Raw genomic sequence first — 21,474 nt, 5'->3', positions numbered from 1 at the left:
ATTTAATTTTTATTGATCACAAATGATCTTATCAATTATTTCTTTCATAAGACCAACAATTCTTGCCCATGTTCCCTGCTAACATGCTTGCAGTGGTCCTTACCATTTTATCTGAAGAGAACTGCCTGTTCTTCATAAATACTCTGTTGATTTGAGACATCCATGTTGATACAAAGTTTTCTGATTCATGCATGATTTTAGTTAAACCTCCTCCAATTGGAAAGAGAAAGCTCTTTGTTTCTTTTGTTGGTTGAAATGACCTTAGAAAAATCATGGGAAGATCAATGTAGAAAGGAGGAATGGAATAGGGATGTCCTTAAAGGCTTTGCTAAGATATTCCAGAAAGAAAAGAACACTTCAGCCCAATAATCTTAATATAAGCAAGAAAAAATATTTGGCTTCTACATAAAATTGAAAAATAAAATTATATGAAAAGAGTGTAACTTACTTTTTGGCTTTATTCAAAGGGACTTTTAACTGTGTGTTTATCCTTTAAGAAATGAGAACCTCATCTGGAAGTAAATACTTCATTTTGACTTGAGTCAGGTCAACATTTAAGCTGTTAAAGAAACTTTTTTGAATGGCTGGTATATTCCCTGGAAACTTAAACCAGTCAGTGAACTGCTAAAATTATGATAGAAATAACATAGTATTAATTAAAAAACAAAAAAAAAATGTTGAAAGCAATTGGGACTATTTCTTTGCCCTGAGTCAGATCTGTCAGAGAGACTTCTAAAGCAGCAGCCCGTGGGCAGGGATTTCCCTCTTCATAGTGGTGAAGTTGGTTCCTGAAAGGCAGAGATGGAGGTCCCTTTGCAGTAGGAACACAGTCTGTATTGTACAATGAGTCATTAGCTACTTACTCTGGAGAGGAAGTGTGTAGCTCTGCCCTCTCCAGCCTATGTGTGTGTGTGAATGTATATGTCATATTATTTTCAAGAGGAGGTTCTGCCAAGTGAATATGGAAAATAAAAACAAATTGAAAAAGGATATTGCAGCATAAAAACAAAACAAGGCTTTGCTTCCTTTTCCAGATGGATGTTTGGATTTTATCATTCTTCAGTACTGAAGAGCATGGCTTTTTGCTTCAGGACAGTTTCCTGTTGCCTTCATCCTACCAGGTTCTTCTGGGCGTAGAGGTGCCCCATTATTACTTTGCAAAAAAGGTGAGGAAATCTTTCACAATTCCTGCCCTTCCCATAAGTGCAGACTTCACAGGGATCAAACTTAACCAAATGGAGTCTGGGATAAGTAGAGCAACTACAATGGCAGTTCCTGCATCACCTGTAGAAATGACATAAAGATACCTCTAATGTGGGCGTACTTTGCAGTATTGTGGAAGTTGCACTGAATTGGCTTTTCATGGGTATTGCAAACTGGATGTGATGAACAAGCACAGGAGACACAGTAATTACCAAGAAATGTAACGGAAAAAGGGATGTGAAACAATTCTCTTCTACTCTGTATAGTCACCGTGCCTCTTGCAAGGGGTGTGTGTGTGTGTGTGAACTTTACGTAGGCAGGAGGGGGCATTTCCTACTGGCTTTAGCAGAAGCAACCCATTTCCTTTTTGGAATGGAGCTTAACCCCCACAGAATACCAGAGAGAGCAAGAATACTCATTTTGCTCTATCACCAAATGCCTACAGCATTTGCTCTAGCACCAAATGTGCTACAAATACCAGGAATGCATGCTTTAACTTCTTAAACTTGAATATGAATCCAAAATTGTTTGCAACTTATGTAAATAATGCCATGCTTAATTCCATGGATACTGGAAGAAATGAAGCCTACAAATTGGGTTTCTGGTTAAGATCTGATCTGAGTTTATTCGTGCCTGTTAAGATGATGATTTTCACTGCTCCCTTCTAGTAGGGGGAGCTTACCAGGGCATTTATTTTTGTTAGATCAGCAGGAACTTAATATTAACAAGACTTCTAATCCTCTGTATCTCCTGAATAAGACAGACCGATATGATCATATCAATCTAATTTCATGTAGTTTAAGAGCAGTGTTAAACAGGGAGAATATGTCTAGATGTTTATCTGCTTAATATATCTAGATTCAGAGCAGTACTGTGCAATTTAGCCCCCTTCCAAAGAACTGACTCTTGTCATTCTTCCTGTGCAGATCTAGCTTTTAGAGTTGCACTACATTTTACTTTCCTTTTTCTCTTAATTTAAAAAGTCAAAGGTGATCTGCTACATTTTCTATTCTTTTAATGCTTCCCCCCCATCATGTCTCATGCCATTTTTCTTCAATATTATGACTCTTTTTTTTTTTTTTAAACTCTGCGTGGATTATTGATGCTGGTAGTTGTTTTTTCGGAGGGGATGTATTTATAAACCTGTAATTATCTGCATTATTTTGATCCTTAATTCTCTGCTTTTCTGTTTCCATTTTCTTCCCTCATTAGGTTCCTGTGTCTTAGTGGCTAAAGTACTTGTTATAAATAACTCATTTTGGAAACATGATTTAGTATATGAACAGAGTCTGATTTAAATACAGCAAATCGAGTTGACACAACCAGTTCTTTTGACCAAGTTTCATTCCAGGGTTTCTCCTTATTCATTATAATGTCTCTTCTGGGAATTTAAAATAATAGGTGCTATTGTGTTAATAATAATCATACATGGGAAAAAAATATAATTATGACTATAATAATAGGAGGCTGTCTCTCCCGTGGTATTTTACCAGTCTGCAAACTATCCCTGAAATACTGTGATTGTTATGATGCACCATTCTCTTTTATGACACTCAATATTTTGGGTCATTTTCTAGGAAGTTCTGAAACATTGGAACTGTTGTCACTATTGATCATGGTCCTGCAGAAATATAAAACTTGGACTTTAGTGGAAATCATGTAATTTATGACATTACAAAAAGGAGTAACTTTCAACCTACTTGATATCTAAATGATAACATTCTCATTTTAGCTGGGAGAAGCTGAGAAAGGACAAGCAGAGTCTGGATCAATAGAGGTCTCTCAGATGGTTGCAAGAAGACCCATGAGAGATTTCATTGGATTAGGAGATTGTGATAAACCCACCCGGGATGCCATGCTAAACTTCAGTTTCTATCTGACTGCTGGTGACATGGATGAAGCCTTCAAATCCATCAAGCTGATAAAAAGGTATAAATATTTGTGTGTATGGGTGCAATTTATTTTTGTTAAGCATTTGTAGGAAGTTTTGATCCTCCTAAATTCTTATATTTTTTCTTTCTGACTTCATTCTCCCTTTTGTTTCTAAGAAGATGAAGCCTCTTTATCTTACACCATTTTAATATATTTTCTGATGATTCTTTGCCTAAAAGATGTTGCAAGTTCTATGGGTGCTTTTTTCCTAAACAGGAAAAAACGCTTGATAATTAGCAGCCACCTTTCTGTGTCTCTGCAAAAATCCCGTTATCACTAGAAGAAACTAAACATTCACGACTTTATTTATACACCTAACATAATCACAGTAATACCGAGTATTACAATTTACCAACCACATAGCTGATTTTTAAAATTAAATGTACATTATTATAATATGATATTGCAATATTAGAAGAAATAATATATTGTCTTTTAAATACTCCATTATTTTATTTTTCAAAAACCCTGCAATTAATCGTAGCATATTATTTCTAGAAAATATTTTCCAGAGAGTAATGCAGGCAAATGAATACAAATCTTAGTTGGTTTTTACAAACCTACTGCTAGAAGAAACTCTTGTCAGCTTTGTGGCATTCTGCCCCAATAGACTAAAACATTGCTCCAGAGCATCAGTCTCTGCAGAGTGTTGCTCACTTTGAACATGGTGCAGAGCAGAAGTTGGGGTTGAGTTTCTTATTACATCAGAACTGAGTGCAGAACAGAACTCAAGAGCCAGCTTGATGATCACATTTGACAAAGTGTGGAAAAGTATTGTGGAAATAAAGATAAGGGAGAAAAGCAGCATACTCAGCTGGGAGTGACACAGCAGTCCTAAAGAATGTGTAGCATTCACAGCTCGTGGTCTTTCAAACCTCTCTGTAACTGCTCAGAGTAGCATCCTTAGAGTTTTTAAACATCTGTCATTGTGTCTTGTTGCTGTATCCTAAGTACTTCTGCACAATAAGTTTTGTCCTGTTTTGGTTTTTTTTGTTTTTTTTTTTCACTCCCTGAAAGTTACATGCACATGACTGCTGTGAGCCCATGTGCAGGGTCAGGCTGATAAACATTAAGCCTAATTCCATAGGTATTAATTATTCTCATTTCATTCCTGTATTAAGTTACCAGGCAGGTCCGTCTTAAATCTGATGCTTAATCCTGTATGTGTGTCTTAGTCTCCAATTTGGGTTCCTGGGAGGCAGTTACATCCTCCAGTGTTACGCAGGCAAAGTTAGGTGTCCTGACATAGCACTCTAATCTGAAAACGTCACAGCAAATGTTAAAGCTAGCTGAGAAGAAAATAAATCAATTTGGGGTGAAATATCTGTTCTTAATAATCATTTACAATAATTCAAGTTAATAGTATCTGTGATTATTAGAGAGTCCTTCTTCTGTAGATATTTAGCCTTGTAACACTGAAGTAGACATTTCAGTAACGTGTATGGCCAGTCCTAGCTGTGTATCCTCTTCATTTTTAATGGCATGTCTGTTTACATAGAGGAGAAACTCAAATCTTTGTATCAGGATACAAAAGTAATGTCTGAAAAACTGCAACTTATTTCTTCTGCGTTCTTTGCAATTAGCATGGTTAGAGTTGCTTTTGCTTCTTACTGTCTGGGCTACGCTATGGCTGCAGAGCAGGTGCTGCAGCTGATGAGAAGTTCCTTGAAGAGAGGTGGATGGAAGGACTGAAGATTCATGAAACTTAAATAGCTGTTAAAATCATCGCTTATTCTATAGTGAGTTTTCTGCTTTCTTAGATTGCCAAAGCTGTTGTCACTGGTCTCCTATAGGCTTTTTCATATTATTAGGATAACTTTATGCAGACAGAGAAAACATGTTTGGTTGCCTCTTTTCTGTATTCTCATTTCTTACACTATACATCTGCTACAGCTGACCCTGATGACATGTAGCTGTGCTGCTCTGTCAGGATTCTGACAATCCAGCATTCTGTGCTGTATAGCAGAGGGAGAGGGCAATATAATATATATAAAATTATGTGTTTTATACATATGTATATAGATGGAGCCCATCCAAGTAATAATTGAGGGCCTCTGCTCACAAGAGAGAGCTTTGTGATGTCTTTCAACCCTTAATTTTAAATTATAGCATATATTTATAGAAGACAACTTCAGTGCAGATCTCCTTGGAGATCTTTCCCCTTTCAAGTCCATGCTTTCAGCACGGGGACTCAACATAGTCATTTTCCATCCCACGGCGAAACCGTGCTGTCAGGGTACGGCTGATGACAATGACCCGGGGTGCCATGCAGTCCTCACGCCTGTGAAGGATGTTCCAAATGAGAATGGCAGCTGCCAGCGTGGCCAAAAGGCAGGCTACAATGTTCAGATAGCAAGACCAAGAGAGGTTGGTGTATGGTCCAATGCGGTAGAAAGTCACTAGTCCGATGACCAGAACAAAACCTGCAGGGAGAATGTGAGAATTACTTTTAGTGAGTTATTCTCTTGAATTTCTATAGTGGCAAGAGACCACAGGCCAACAATTCTGAGTCTGTAAAGCCTTTCCATCCCTACTGTGATGTGTGTATGTATTCTCCTGAAGGCATATGTGGGCATGATACATATATGATATATGCAAAGGCTGGGTGCCTAAATGGAGTCTCAATGTCAGGTTTAAATCTGTTCTCTCTGATTTAAATTTCTTACACCCACTTAGCTGTATTTCATGTGGTGTTTTTTTTTCCCCATCCTCTTGTCTCACACAGATGTCCTTATTTCTGTTGCCAGCACAGAAAACTGGTATATTAATAATATTAATAATGAAAATCTTTTATTCAGAATATGGTACACTTATTCTGAAATTTAAAAATGTTTATATAAGGCAGGCTGCTATTGTAAACTGCGAAAATGATGAATAGCTAATTATCTTACAGAAATAATAAAAGAAATGTACAGAGGCTTAAAAAAGTGGAAGGTGAAATAAATGGGACTTTATGGTCCTACTTTTTCTATGCCAGAAAATACTGTTATGGGCCAGGAGCAATATTATTCCTCCAGAAGCTGCCAAAGGCAAGGTTTACATTCCCTCCCTAACCTTAAGCACAGTAGTACCCTAAAAGGTAAGTAATATGAGAGTGATAATACTGCACTTGAGACTTCTGGCTGGAGATGATAGGCAATGAGATTTGCAAAAAAAAACCCTGAAAAAAATATTTTCCACATTCTTTTTGGTAGACAACACTGGTAAATAGTGTTATTTCAGAGATGAGGTGGGGGAGGTGGGCCATGCAGGAGGCCCATATTAGAACAAGGGGCAGAATCTGTATCTCTGACTCCTTTTTATGTTACTAAGACTGCCCTTTCCCTGAAGAATGCGCTGATAAGCACACAATTACTTTTCTGCCCTTTACTGGATTAGTGCCTTCCTGTGCCTCTTCTCAAATAAAACTACTTTCAGCTTTTCAAGAGAAGTAATTTATACATGTGATTAGATTGAAACAAACATACAAGGACGCAAATGTGCTTCTATAGCTGACAAAAGGTTCTCTCTCTTTTCTCCTACACACTTCCTTAACCACCACCATCACATAAGAAACAGCACTGATCAAAGGACCCCTTCATGAAGGAAGACTAGAATAAATGAAGACCCATAAACAGCCAGAAGATTTCTATATACCATCTTCTTAATTTCATGGGCAAGGACTGGCAAGAGCAAGTAGGTCCCAGTGGCTGCATGCTGTCCTCTCAGCTAGCCACGCTGCCTGCACTGTTCCCACAGATCTGTGTCTTTAACATGGTGCAGCACCTGGCTCTGGTCCTTGATTTTCCATAAAAGAGCACATCCTGAGTATGCATTGTATCAGGTTTCTTTCTAAAAAGAGTATTAGCAATACAGTGAAAATGGAAAAGGAATTAATTATATACAGATAAAAAAAAATAGAGGAGGAAAATGAAATACAAATAGGATGAAAAAAATCACTACGTAAGTAGGCACGACATTTTTACTATTCTCTTAGTTAAAAATGTGAGGGCTGAATCCCCCTCCTAATGAAACAAGCAACAACTGAGTATTCATTCCGCAGACATCTGGCATCCTCAGCTCTCTTGGTTCTACTTAGAAGGTGGTTTGTAGCTCAGTTGCTTGCTACACCTTTTCCTCCTGAGGCAACACTGTTCCACAGATGCCATGGACCAAAGCGGGTTTGAAGTGAGGCATTTCTTCCTAAGGATATATAAAGAGGAAATAGGTTCTCACTGGAGGAGTAGCTTTTTCCTGCAGTTAACCACTCTGCAGTAGCCTTTGCTGGGAAAAGTCTAACATAGGTTTTAGGCTGTCAACTCAATTGTAAAAACAGCAGTTAATAACACCTTGATTTCGTCAGTGAAGTCTAGTAGTTATTTAATGGTTCAGCTTAGTTTTAAATGAGCAAGTTTCATCCGGGGAAAATGTAGTGACATGGAGCACACTGACTTAATTGAGTTGCAGAGATCACTGATCTAGCACTCACAAATTCAGTCTGCAGGATTACTTCCAATGTTAATTAGTTATTTCTAATGTTAACCAGGTTGGAGATGAGTTCCCAATACACAGGTGGTCATCTAGCATTATTTCAGAGTATACAGGTTTGAAAGTTGTTTCTTGACCCCTGTTCAAAAATATACTGAGTATAGCAAATTGTAGAAGATATGCTTTTGACCAATTAAGCTTGAATCTTCACTCATTTTTTTTCAGTAATCACTGCTGAATGACAGTATGGCATAAGGTACATATCAGACTATGCATACCTTTTAAAATCCTGATCTCTTGGAGCCAGACAATGTTATCTACATTCTTGGATAGACTGTTGAAAGCAAGTGATCTTCTTCAAAGGAGTTATTTTTTCTGTATAGTCATATGCTTAGCTCATTACCATGTGAAAGTGGGAATGTTCTTATGCATTCACAATCCTCAGTGAAGTTTGCACATGTTTTTTCAGCATTCAGAGAACTCTACTTTTGTCCTCAAAGCCACAGTAAATTATGCTCTTCCTTTTCTATGATGTTTCCTTGAATTGCTTTTAAATTCTCATGACTTTCCTGATTGGTGTTATCTGGGTCTTTTATGACTTTAATGTATTTCTTTATTGTTAGTGGTAATGGCATACAAGAAGATTGCAGCAGAGCTCAGAAAGAAAATAGTTTTCCCTCACTTCCAGTGTCATTCTCAAAGTTCAGTTTGTCCTAAGGCATATGGTAGAGAAGAGAGGGGGAGATCAGATACTGTATAATGGAATACATCAGCATTTTTTAAACTCTCTTCTGAGATGGCTTGGTTCCCATCTGTGGAACCAAAATGATAAAACTTCTGTGCTCTGTTTTGCATTTCAGAGCTCTGGGAGCAGAGCGTGCGAGTTGTAATGCGCTTATAGGGAGAATATATATGTCTACATCTATGTTTGAGGTCTTTAGATCTTGTAATACAGATAAATACTATAGTGCTTTGCTGTTCCACAGGTTGCAGTCTACTTTTCAAAGGGTGATAAATACCAATTTTCTTATAAAGTATGAAACAGGGAAAAGAAGATTACTTGCACCTCCTACAGCCGAGTTGTTGACCTGTTTCTTTTTCTTACGGTTTAAAATTTGCAAGAAGGAGGGTATTCTGGTACAAATCAAGAGACCCATCTTCCTGATGAGTCTGGCACCTGACAAAACTGTGTGTGATCAGTTTTCCTTTCAGAATTCTTTTCCAGTTCACATACACTTTCTCAGAGAATCTGAAAAGCATTAAATAAGAATAAACCAGATGATCTTTAAGGTCATTTCCAAATCTAACCATTCTATGCTTCTGTGAAATTTTATTTTTCTTTTTTAAGTATGATGCAAATCACAAAACCTTTAAGCAGGAGAAGCTTTGAACTAAGCTGTTTGTACCAGTGACCACTTACAGGTACCTCTATACCTGTAATAGAAATATTAACAAAGGTCCACTTTATCTTGCATTATATATTTGAGGCTTTCTTGACAGAAGAAGCTAGGTTCAGGAACACCAGTTATGCAGAGTAACCCTAATACAGGTATGTCTTGCAGCTCAATTTCCAGGTATGGAATTGTGGTTGGTGCTTTACCACTGCAGGTTTACAGCTGTTTATAATTATCTCTGCCTTAGGGAAGTATGAATAGTTAGCACTTTTAGTTTAAACTGAAAGCCAGGTCTGCTTGTGCAAACCTGCTGGGAAAAGCTGGTTTGCACAAGTGTGAGAGAGTTGTGCTCCTTAGACATCAGTTTTGCCCCATTCTTTGTTTGTTTAGCTAAGGCAAGCAGCAGTGGTCTATATACATTTCTTTATGGCACAGTACAAGCTAATAAACACCATAGGAACTTTTCCATTATTTAAACTGTTTTTTCCTCAAATTACTCAGCTTTTTCTTTCTTGCTTACTTATCACTTACAGCTGATTACTGTCCTAAATGGCTACACATTTCCATGCTAGGCCATCCATCTTAGAATCTTAGAATAGGTAGGGTTGGGAAGGATCTTAAGATCATCTAGTTCCAACCGCCCTGCCGTGGGCAGGGACACCTTACACTAAATCATATCACCCAAGGCCTCGTCCAACCTGGTCTTGAACACTGCCAGGGATAGAGCATTCACAACCTGCCTGGGCAGCCCATTCCAGTGCCTCACCACCCTAACAGGAAAGAATTTCCTCCTTATATCCAATCTAAACTTCCCCTGTTTAAGTTTTAACCTGTTACCCCTTGTCCTGTCACTACAGTCCCTAAAGAAGAGTCCCTCCCCAGCATCCCTATAGGCCCCCTTCAGATACTGGAAGGCTGCTATGAGGTCTCCACACAGCCTTCTCTTCTCCAGGCTGAACAGCCCCAACTTCCTCAGCCTGTCTTCATACGGGAGGTGCTCCAGTACCCTGATCATCCTCGTGGCCCTCCTCTGGACTTGTTCCAACAGTTCCGTGTCCTTTTAATGTTGAGGACACCAGAACTGTACACAATACTCCAGGTGAGGTCTCACAAGAGCAGAGTAGAGGGGCAGGATCACCTCCTTCAACCTGCTGGTCACGCTCCTTTTGATGCAGCCCAGGATATGGTTGGCTTTCTGGGCTGCCAGCGCACACTGAAGCCGGCTCATGTTCATTTTCTCATCGACCAGCACCCCCAAAGTCCTTCTCCGCAGGGCTGCTCTCAATCTCTTCTCTGCCCAACCTGTAGCTGTGCCTGGGATTGCTCCGACCCAGGTGCAGGACCTTGCACTTGGCATGGTTAAACTTCATGAGGTTGGCATCAGCCCACCTCACAAGCATGTCGAAGTCCCTCTGGATGGCATTCCTTCCCTCCAGCATATCAACCAAACCACACAGCTTGGTGTCATCAGCAAACTTGCTGAGGGCACACTCAATCCCACTGTCTGCGTCACCAGCAAAGTCCCCAAATAAAACTATGCTAGCGAGACTGTTTCCCTTCACAGGCCCTTTGCCTGAAGCCTGGTCAGATGAGCAGCCAGTTGTGCAAGAGGCTTTCTGTCCTTTTGCAGTTCAGTGCCACTGCCTGAGCAGGGGGGAACAGGAAGATAATGGGTTTGCAAGCTCCTGGCTTGGCAGGTAGCAGGATTGAGTCACTGGAGCTCTTGAGTGAAGAATGTATTATCTGTTCAGAATACTTTGCTGCAGGCTGAAGAGAAACTGACATTTTAGAAGAGAGAAAAACATGATGGAGGGGGGAGAGTTGGAAGCATATTACTGTACCGAGTTTCCACCATTAGTTTTACAGTTGTGCCAGTGTACATGAGTTCCAGAACAAAAATGCCACTGTGAACATCATTTTCCAGCATTCTTATTTCATATTAGCATGACCTGATACTGGATATATGAATGTAGGAACTAAAGGGCAAAGGGTGAAGAAATCATTGATGCAAAAAGACTGCATTTGCATATACAATGATACTTAAATTTTACTGAAATTGTGTGCAACCCCCCAGAGAGGGATTTTGTCTGTAACAACTTCAGCAAAATCAGATTTCTTGAAGCAAAGTGTTCCACTGTGCTACTTAATTTTTTCTTGCCCTTCCAGTGGTGGTGTTCAGCAGCTAGGAATTGAGATGAAACATCTAGCAGCAAGTCTGCTCTCTGAATGACTGGGCAAACACTAAATGCTCTAGTTGTGCCAGCCTAGCCCTTCTTTACAGTTTCTTCTTTCTTAGGAAAAGTAGATTTTTATTTTTTTTTTTTTTTTTAATTCATTTGTTATATGGATGTGGAGTGTATGGAGGAGTGGTGTCTTCCTAGTTTGGATGGAACCTTACGGAAAACTATGTGTGTACCACTGGGTTCAGACCCCTGTGCTTTGATTCAGGAATACTCAGTTGCTCTAAGGAAAGAGAATGAAACCGAAGTTTGACTAATATTTTCTTTTTACTAAGAAGATAGGTAAAGCAGAGCATTTTCATGATATTGGTATCTCCAGTTTTGCTTACTGCTTTCACTGTGTTATCTTTGACAACATTTTAATTTGGTGCCTTTGAATACTGTTGAATATTCAATTAGTTTATCACTTTTATGAGCATTTAAGAAAAATGGTGCTGGAATTCTACTCCTATTGATGCTTGTGTAATATGTGTTTGACTCAGTTTTAATGTAAATATACCAGTGCAGAACTTGGCTTCGGATGGTATGCAGACCAATTAGAAGCACCTATAAAAATTAACCTTGTATTAAGAATAGCTTCTGTCTCCATGACTAAAACTTACTGTGGTGACTTTTCACTTTTTAAAAGACATTTGTGACATTGAATTTAGTTTCAGTATTCCAATAAAATACCTGAAGGGAGACAGTTAGCTTTCCAGACTATTTCCCGTGGGTAACTCTCCTAAAAATAACCAGAAAATTCTTCTGCTTGCCATCAGTCTTCTCGATCTCTTAATTTATGATACAGTTTGAAAAGGTCTGCAATGGGAAATATTTCCTTAAATTTAGTTATGAAAATATTAAAGATTTTCATCTGGTTTGCTTTCATTTCTGTTTTGTAACAATGACAAGACTTTCAGATGCATAGCTGAATTTCCTTGAATTAATTTAATTATGTACATCAGTCAATTCCAGATCATTTTATTGTGTATTGTCTGGAGTCTGGGCAGAGGCCACATCTTTACTAAAAATCCTGATGGTATTACTTAAAGTACTTTATTTTCCCATAGAGCTGCTGTTTATCTCTAGTTGTTTCCCATCTGTAGCAAAATAAGTCTGGCTGGGGGGCCTTTCTCATTGGGGAAAGAAACAGATAATGAATTCACTAGGAAGACTTTTGATTGGGACAGCATTGACTGTGAATGAGGGTGGGTTGGGAAAATGTTACTTTTTGAACTTACGTTTCAGATCTGTATACTGAATTTCCTGTTTGACTATAGCTGGCTGTAAGCCATGTACAGATTTTTACCATTTTAAAAGAACTCTCATAGGCACTTTTTTACTTCTGTGATAGTTTTGTTTGGATTGTTTTCTTTTTAGATACCCCTTGATTCAAATTCCTCCTTTTTATTAATACATTGATAGTGCAGTTGAAATCTACACTATGGTTTTTTTTTTTCTAGGTTGGTAGAGAGTCTATATTGGAAGTTATAAATCTCCTCTTTACAGCTTGTCCTCTAGGATGACTTTTGCTGCCAGGAAGAGGGAGAAGAAGGAAAACAGAGCAGCCAGACTGCTGGGAGTTGACAACCCATGCCTTTGCAGCAGAACTGCAAACAGGAAGGAGAAATTTTTCACCCCCTTTCTACATACCCCCTAAACATTTATAGGGAATGATTTAGCTGCAGTGAACCACAAGCCTGAATAAGCTGCTTGTAGGAACTCAACTCATTCTCACAGTGAGATAGATTCCCAAAGTGCGATTGCTATAGGACTTATGTAAATGATTACTCAATTAACACCTTTTCCTGTGTCATCTTGACACAAAAAAGAGTTGCTACAGTGTGAGGCAAATGTGGAGCTTCTGTAATCATAAAATCACAGAATCCCAGACTGGTTTGGGCTGGAACAGACCTTAAAAGCTCATCCAGTTCCAACCCCCTGCTACAGGCAGGGACACTTTCCACTAGGCTAGGTTACTCCAAGCCCCGTCCAACCTGGCCTTGAACACTGCCAGGGATGGGGCAGCCACAAATTCAGTGGGCAACCTGTGCCCAGCACTTCACCACCCTCACAGGGAAGAGCTTCTGCCTAAGATCTCATATCAGTCTCCCCTCTCTTAGGTTAAAGCCATTCCCCCTTGTCCTGTCCCTACAAGCCATTGTCCAAAGCCCTTTTCCGGGTTTCTTGTAGGGCCCCTACAGTTGTGTAGTAGTTGTGATCTCTTAGTTGTAGTACTAGGCTGAAGCTGCAGAAATGTGCTGGCTTGGTTTAAATGCTGTGGAGGCTTGAGTGGCCTTTGAGTTTTCAGTGGTACATTGTTGAGTACAATAAAAATTTCCTTCCAAATATTTTGGTAGAACATAACATCTCTTAGAATGCAGAAAGAGGTGTGTGAAATGACAAGTTCTTCAACTCAAATATTCACTTAATTGCTTATGAACATGCATATTACATAGACCAGCCTTCTCAGGGGCAGTATGACCCTCTTGTCTTTCACTTTTCACCACTGAATTACAATGGCTTTCCACTTTTGTCTTTAGCCTGATAAGTTGTGAAATTTAGTCAGTGTAAGGCAGTGGGTTCTACTTTATGTTAGTTGGAAATCTTCAAAGGGAGTTGTAGGGCACTATTTAACAAGTCTACTGACAGTGAACTTGCTTTTGTTACCTTTTAGAGGTTGACTTAGAAATTATGGCAGTCCTTGAACTGAAGGCTGAAACGGATTCCCTGTGCATAAGGCATAATTCTTGGTGGGCAGCTGTTTACATAAGGATAAATGTGCAGACTTTCACCCAGAAAATCAGCAGCAAACATCACTTAGCACCTCGATTCAGCTGGAGTCAAAGCAAGCTCTGCTTTTGGTGGCAGTAAACTCTATTAGACAGAGGTAAGAGCTCTAGTCATCCTGAGAAAAAACAGCTTGTGCTGACAAGTGAGCCTCCTGGATGCTTCAGTGGTCATCTACTTCTGTTTTTCAAGTGCTGTGTCCATCTCCTGATGCATCAAAGAGTTGTGTACCTGGGGATCTAGCTAGGAGACACCTCCGTGTATGTGTAATATGCATGTTTGTAAGCAATGAAGTGAATATTTGAGTTGAAGAACTTTTCATTTCACGCATTTCTATGCGCATAACTCCACTATTTCTAATGCTGTGTCTGTCATAAAAGATGTTCCCTGTACTTGCACATCCAAATGATATTTATCAGGGGATATATTTGTTACCATATTTCTCATTAGAATATGTTCCCTTGACATTGAGATACCACAACAAATCACCTGCTACTCATGTATCAATATTCAGGCATGAAGAATATACACAGGTCAGTTGTGTTCAATGTACTCTTTGAGCTACCACCCATGCAGTTTGTTGGTTCAGCTGCTCACCTCAACAATTTCAGTCAATACAGGTGGGATAGGCTTTTGTATTTTAAGATCTTTGCAAATGTGTGAAAAAAAAATCACTTTATTGTTAGGTTTGCATTCCACATAAAGAACAAGCAAGTTTGGCACTGAGGTGAAATAAAAATGAGAATTAATGAAAACATTTAGTACAAATTAAGCAGTTAAGTTCTCTCTCTTTGATATGATTTTTAGGTTATTTACAGTATCTCATTTATTTGCTTCATTTTCAGGAAGTATTAGGTTTACAGCTCCATAGATTCCATCTTGGAACAGATCTGGCTTGAGGGTGTTGTGAAGGAAAGAGGTGGAAGGAAGTAATACAGAAATCAAAATCACACTGCTACCATGGATATCTTCAGCTGTATTTTCCAAATGGCTGCTTTGCTGGTCTATCTGCATTGAGATTTTCTGGAAGTCAACCAATCTAAAGTTGTAGTACCCAGAAAGAAGTTAAATAGCCTAACAATTGTTTGATTTCAGTTTAGTAGCACAGAAATGAGAGTATGGGTAAATTCCAATTTCCTGTAACCTGTTGGGGTCTGGAGTGAAACACACTGTCAGCAGAAAAACACAGTGGGAAAAGCTGGAATGCAATGCTTGAAACTCAGGAGAGGTGAGATTGTAATTTATTTGGCTGTAAATTACAAGCTCGGTAGGAATACAGAACTTTTTAAGCTTTATGATCTGATGTACTGAAGTAATTTAATGCTGAATATGGATTTGCAAGAATATTAATAATGATGATTTAGGTTTGTTCCAGTCTTGGACTTTCAGAAACTTGGGTGAGATCTAATGTAAGGGATATTGTATCCTGGATTTTCCCCATTATGTTTCAAACATTTCACCCTAAAGTCTGTGATAATCACCATTGTACAAGGTTGGAGACTTGGCTGGAGTCCCTTCAGGTCTGATACAGTCTGGCAGGTTACTGCTTGTAGTAGTTCAGTTTTCTCTGAAGTGCTCTTTCTTCCCTACCCTGTTAGTATGAACTTCCCTTTCCAGCTGATCTTCTGTCAGCTTTGTTATTCATTGTATATTCAACACATAGAGGCTGTAACAATTCCTTGGAGAAAAAAAAAAAAAAAGAAAAAAAGAAACAAAGCAAAAAACAAAACACACACACAAAAACCCAAACACAACAACAACAAAAAATCAAAACTCCAGAAAACCCAAAACCCGCTGGAGGGATATTTCTGAGCATTGACACAAAATTCCAGATAAAACACTGGTTCCATTTTCACCACATGCCTTTTCCAAAGCAAACAGCTCGCTTTCCTGTTAATGGGGAGGTGTGAGGTTGTAGAGCTATGTGAATCCCATTGCTGTCTCTGGAGCAGTGCTGTTTCCTCTCTTCTTTCCTTCCTCTTTGCTTTCTGGGGCTTTGTTTTCTGTCAGAGGTCCATCCTTTCTGAATGACTGTCAAATGCTTTTGCAGGTGGCTGGAGTGAAAAGCAGAGGAGCCTGGAATCATTGCAGGCTCCAGTGGGGTCAGGGGTGATTCCAACTTGTGGTAGGGCTCAAAGAGAATACTTGATACACTTAGTTTTCTAAAACAAAAAGGACTTTTGTTCAGACATTGGGAAACTGTGATGAAACCCATACGTAATGTTTCAATAGGTAACCTCTGACTGAAAATAAGAAAATTGTGAGTTGACTTTGTGATTATGAGCCATGTACTCAAGCCTTCATGCACAATAATAGATTTCATTCTACAGGTGACTGGTTCTCTCTTTTGTTGGCATATTCCAGTATGAAAGATAGGCCCTTGATTACCCAAGTAGCCAGCAGCTAATGTAACACTGAAAAACTAAGGAGGTCTCCAAAAAGTCTATTTTATATTGGATAATGGCAGACGTGATGACTCCTTCCCTTTTTTTTTGAAAGTATACATTCCAGAAGACTTCAGCTGGTTGTTCTGGCTAACAGGAAGAAATTTGTTTAAAATAAAAACTTCATTAAGATAATGAGATGGAAAATGAGTATCATGTTACTGATTGCAAGGCAGAAAACCATCTGATGATGGTTGAAGGAAAATATGGCATTAACTACAGAGGAGGATGGAGGGCAGGGGCAGGGATAGCCACCAGAGTCACTGCATTATTTCTGCAGTTGGGAGACCTCTGATTCATACAGCACAATGTCTGTCTCTGTAACTGTCATGTGCTGCCAGATCCATCTCTTCACACCTTTTGAACACAGACAGGCAGATGAACTCCTTGGTTCAACAGCCTCTTCAGCCATTCTCGTTAGTGTTTTGTTAATCATTCTGACTCTGGCTTCCCTCCCCTCTACCCTCACAGCACTGGGGATTTCAAGGTTCAGCTTGCATAACAGGTAATAGCAGGCATTTCCTTCTCCTGTGTCGGGATATCCTGGCGTCCTTCAGTCTCTCTCTGACTGTGTTTAAAACAGACTCCAGCACAGGAAAAACAAAAAAAAAAAAAGGAAAAAAATCCCAGTCTAAAATTAGCAGCTCTGATAGAAGAAAAGCCCAGGGCTGTCCCCTGTGCTGTTTGTCAATGAAACAACACAGCTAAACAGGGCCAGAATGCATTTCCGCTCTGGGAAAAACAAACATGTCAAGTTCTGGGGAGAAGGGGAGGGAGTAAGAATTGAGCAGGCATCACACCGATCATCAGGGAGAACTAAGGTATCCAGAGTTGCAAACACCATGGTGTACATGAAGAGGCTGTACGGAATCTTGTTATGGCAAGGTTGTATCTGTCTGTTGATAGCACTGAATTCTGCTTGAGGGTCTCTGCTCCTTGAGGCTGGATCAGATGCTTTGAGACTCCTCTTCTTGTTTGGCTGTCATGTTCATCATCCTTAATGGGTGTTCACTGCTGAGCACCCTATTTCAATGCCTAGATTCTGATCATGCAGCAGTATAAACCTGAGGTCTCAGCAGATTTACACCATTCTAAATTGTCTGAGTTTTTAAAGTTGAATTTAAAATTTACAGAAAAATAACCTGTGCTTTACATTAATAACAGTATATGGCTTTAAGCTGATCTTGTAAGCAGCTTGGATGTTCTACTCCGTTAATGACAGTTTCATGCATGGGTATTTTAAATGATTGGACTCTGCTGTAATGAGTGACTTATGTAGTAAAGAAAGGCATTATTGCAAAAAGTTTACAGTTCATTGTCACTGCTGTCAACATCGAATTGTGATAAAACCATTTCCTCATTCATTTCTGTATGTGGTCTGTGTCCATGAAAACTACTGTGGGAATTTTATTTATAGCAGTTAATATTATGAATTGACTCCAGCTTTCTTTGCTAGATTGCAGATGTGTCTGTCTATCAAAATCCATCTGACGGTCCTTGAATACAATTTAGTTAGCTAAAAGCAAATAATCATATTTCAGCAAGACATCAAAACTTTCCTCAGCTGTTCTGCTCTGTTTTCAGATATGCCAAGCCTTTGGTATATTTTGTCCTGCTAAACTGGGGGATTACTTTGCATCCTGTGAATTTCTTTCATGTTTGCCTTCCTGGTTTCATAGGAAAAAATAAAGGCTTGTTTTTCTTGGTTGGCTGAAGACTTGATATATCCAAGATAAAAGCTTCTATTTATGTACTGCAGAATCTGTTGGGGAAAGCTTTTAAGAGACAATGAGCTTACTTTTAGGTTTAGGCCGCTTTGCCTATTCTTTGTCACTTGAAAGATTTATAAAATAAGAAACTCTTTATGACCTGGATTTAGTAAAGACAAACTATTTTTCTATCAGTAAAAAGAAGTGGACTTACTGGCAAGTTGAAACACGGCAGCTATAGCCTCCTCCCACCACTGGGTATCCTGGGAAATGATAGGCAGCTCCATTAGGGCCAGGACAAAGACGAGCTGGCCAGCAGTCAGAGCAACAGTGGCGATGAGGTTGCAAGCACGCATCATATCAAATTGCACTAGGGAAACATAAGTAGGCATAACGTTAAAATGATACAAAATGGGGAATAAGAAAATCCTGGCTGACTGGCTAAGTAAAATGTGTCAGTCCACAGAAAATGATTCTGACACTATACATAATCCAGCAGCCTCCTGCTGTAGCGCATTCCCTGTGGTCTGCTTAAGAAAAGATTTTCTTTAAGATGTGTATTGAATCTTCCCTGTAGTTACACAGCATCCCATAAGTATTGCTTCAGTGCAAAACAGTCTTGTATGAAACAAGCAGCAAATTTCCATGGATGGCCCTGGAGGTGCTTGGCTTTTGCCTTATTCTACCTGTAATTAGTGGCACAGTTTTCTGGGGCAGGAATGGTGTGTGTTTGGCATCACAAATAGGGATGTAGACAAAGCAGAGACATTTAACGCCTTCTTCACCTCTGTCTTTTAACATCGATGATGAGCCCTGGGACCCCTGGAACCCTGTGTTGGAGGGCCATGACTGTAGGATGATAAACTCCCAGCCAACGCGAACTTGTTCAAGACTTGCTGCTCCAGCTACATGTGGGGTCCAATGGGATTTATCTCAAGGTACTGAAAGAACTGGCTGATGGGACCTCTATCATTTTACATTGGTCTTGGGAGTCTGGAGAGGTTCCATGTGACTTGAAGCTGGCAAATGTTGTCCCAGTTTTTAGGAAGGGTAAGAAGGAAGGTCCTGGTAATTACAGGCCTGTCAGTCTCACTTCAGTGCCTGGTAAAATTATAGAGGAGGTTATTCCGGAAGTTACCAAAAAGCAGTTGAGAGACAACACAGTCATTGTTCACAATCAGCACAGGTTCATGAGGGAAAAGTCCTGCTTAACCAGCTTAATTTCCATTTATGACAAGGTCTGCCATTGAGTTGACCAAGGGAAGTCAATAGATGTGATGGGTTTGGATTTCAGCAAAGCTTTTTGATGCTGTCTCTCACAGTATCCTTCTGGATAAACTTTCCAGCACATGCCTAGACCAGTTCATCATACAATGGGTGAGGAATTGGCTGACAGGTTGGGCTCAGAGTTATAGTCAATAGGGTGACATCAGGCTGGTGCCCAGCCACTCGTGGGGTTCCCCAGGGCTCAGTTTTGGGGCCAGTGCTCTTTTATGATTTTATAAATGGTCTGTATGCAGGAATCGAAGGTACATGAAATAAGTTTGCTGACAATACTAAAGTAGGAGGAGTTGTGGACTCCTTTGAGGGTAGAGAGGCCTTACACAATGATCTGGGTAGGCTGGAGAGCTGGGCAGTCACAAACAGTATGAAATTCAAGAAGAGCGAGTGCCTGATTCTCTGCCTGGAATGGGGTAATCCTGGCTATGGGTACAAATTGTAGGATGAGAGGCTGGAGAGCTGCTTGACAGAGATCTGGGGGGTTGGGCTGATGGCAAGTTGAATATGAGTCAACAGCATGCCTTGGCAGCCGAAAGGGCCAAGCATGTCTCGGGGTGCATCAAGCACAGCACAGTCAAGAGAGGTGACTGTCCCACTCTGCAACACACTGTGTGGCCCCACCTCGAGTCTTGGGTGCAGTTCTGACACCTCAATACAAGAAAGATATCAGACTAAGAGGGTGCCCAGGGGAGAGCGACCAAGATGGTGAAAGGTCTCAAGGGCAAGACTCGAGCAGAGTCTTGAGGAGCAGCTGAGGTCACTTACAGAAGAGAAGACTGAGGGAAGACCTCATTGCTGAAGGGGGACCTCATCACAGTCAACTGCCTTCCTACATCACTGCCTTCATCAGGGCAGGCAGCAGAGGGGAGGCACTGATCTCTCTCCAATGACCAGTGATAGGACACAAAGAAATGGAATGAAGCTCCATCAGGGGAAGTTCAAGTTGGAAGTTAGGAAAACGTTCTTCACTGAGAGGCTGGTTGGTCACTGGAACAGGCCTCCAAGGTAGTGGTCCCAGAACTAAGACTGTCAAGACTTCAAGGAGTGTCTGGATGATGGTCTTAGTCATATGGTTTAGTTTTAGGTAGTTTTGCAAGGATCAGGGAGTTGGACAAGTTGGATTCTGTAATCCTTATGGCTCCCTTCCAACTTGAGATACTCTGTGACTGTATGATTCTGTGGTTCGATATTAAATATAAAAAACATGCAGAAATAATTACAGACATAGATATCTGGAATCTTGAGCAGAAACCTGATTAAATGTGTCTCCCAGCTGGCTACTGAATGGAATACATTCATTGCAAAGTTGAGTACTTTTAGTCAGGCTTTTTTCCTACTTTTCCTGTTAACCTGATGTATGTCCTGTTTTCATCCTTTTCCTTCCTCTCTAGCAAAAGGTGGGATTTCTAAATATCATTGTGCCAGTTCAATGTTTCTTGCTAACATGTTGTTGCTATTCTGAAATGGAAGCAGCTCAGTGTTTAGGTTTGTCATATGTGAATATTCCCCAGATTTTCAAAAGTAATTTAACTGGTTATAAGTTTAGTAGGTGTACACAATTTGATTCCTGATCTTCCAAGGAGACAGCTAGGAAGTGCAGAATACAAAACTTGATATCAACAAGCATTGTGGTCATCATTGAGTCTGGTCTGCTTTTTTGAGTTGTAAAAATGAGTTTACCCTTTATTTTCCCCTCGTTCATCTTTAGCTTCCAGTGTTCTAAGTAACAACTCATGGTTTAATTAAAATTTAATAAAATATGGTATTGTATCTGAAAGTTAGTTAAGAACCATAGTCCATTAAACTTTTTCACATTGAATGAAATGTTAAGAAGATAACATACTAAGTATTTTTTGGTTTTCCTAGTGAGTTCATCTCTCACCAGAGAGGAAATTTATTTCACTCAAGAAAATAGTTTGCTCAAAGATTTTGTGTTTAACTTTCAAAACTGTCTTGTCTAGCATTGGGAGCATTTAGATCTTTTGCCACGTTGAATGCTTACAGGTCACAGAGCATGTTGGTTGATAACAGAATT

General features: G+C 39.7%; 2 protein-coding genes across 4 annotated transcripts in view; one reads left to right on the top strand and one right to left on the bottom strand.

Annotated features, from left to right (window-relative positions):
* IFT140 (intraflagellar transport 140) overlaps positions 1-21,474 on the top strand; it is a 77,919-nt gene that overhangs the window by 27,814 nt on the left and 28,631 nt on the right. For 2 of the 3 annotated variants that reach the window (XM_062626677.1, XM_062626676.1), the window contains exons 17-19: positions 1,035-1,166; positions 2,316-2,348; positions 2,936-3,132. In XM_062626677.1, coding sequence (XP_062482661.1) covers positions 1,035-1,166; positions 2,316-2,348; positions 2,936-3,132 — 362 coding nt within the window. The remainder of the gene's footprint in view (positions 1-1,034; positions 1,167-2,315; positions 2,349-2,935; positions 3,133-21,474) is intronic. The other variant, XM_062626675.1, reaches the window with a different exon arrangement.
* TMEM204 (transmembrane protein 204) overlaps positions 3,423-21,474 on the bottom strand; it is a 28,873-nt gene continuing 10,821 nt past the window's right edge. The window contains exons 2-3 of the mRNA XM_062626682.1: positions 18,373-18,528; positions 3,423-5,558 (exon numbers count right to left, since the gene is read on the bottom strand). Of these exons, the coding sequence (XP_062482666.1) occupies positions 5,314-5,558; positions 18,373-18,528 (401 nt within the window). The 3' untranslated portion in view covers positions 3,423-5,313. The remainder of the gene's footprint in view (positions 5,559-18,372; positions 18,529-21,474) is intronic.

Source organism: Pezoporus occidentalis, unplaced genomic scaffold (genome assembly GCF_034315485.1).
Source record: "Pezoporus occidentalis ecotype Australia unplaced genomic scaffold, CSIRO_AGI_Poc_V1 ctg297, whole genome shotgun sequence".
Taxonomy (NCBI): domain Eukaryota; kingdom Metazoa; phylum Chordata; class Aves; order Psittaciformes; family Psittacidae; genus Pezoporus; species Pezoporus occidentalis.
This window is presented reverse-complemented; position numbering and strand designations above follow the sequence as displayed.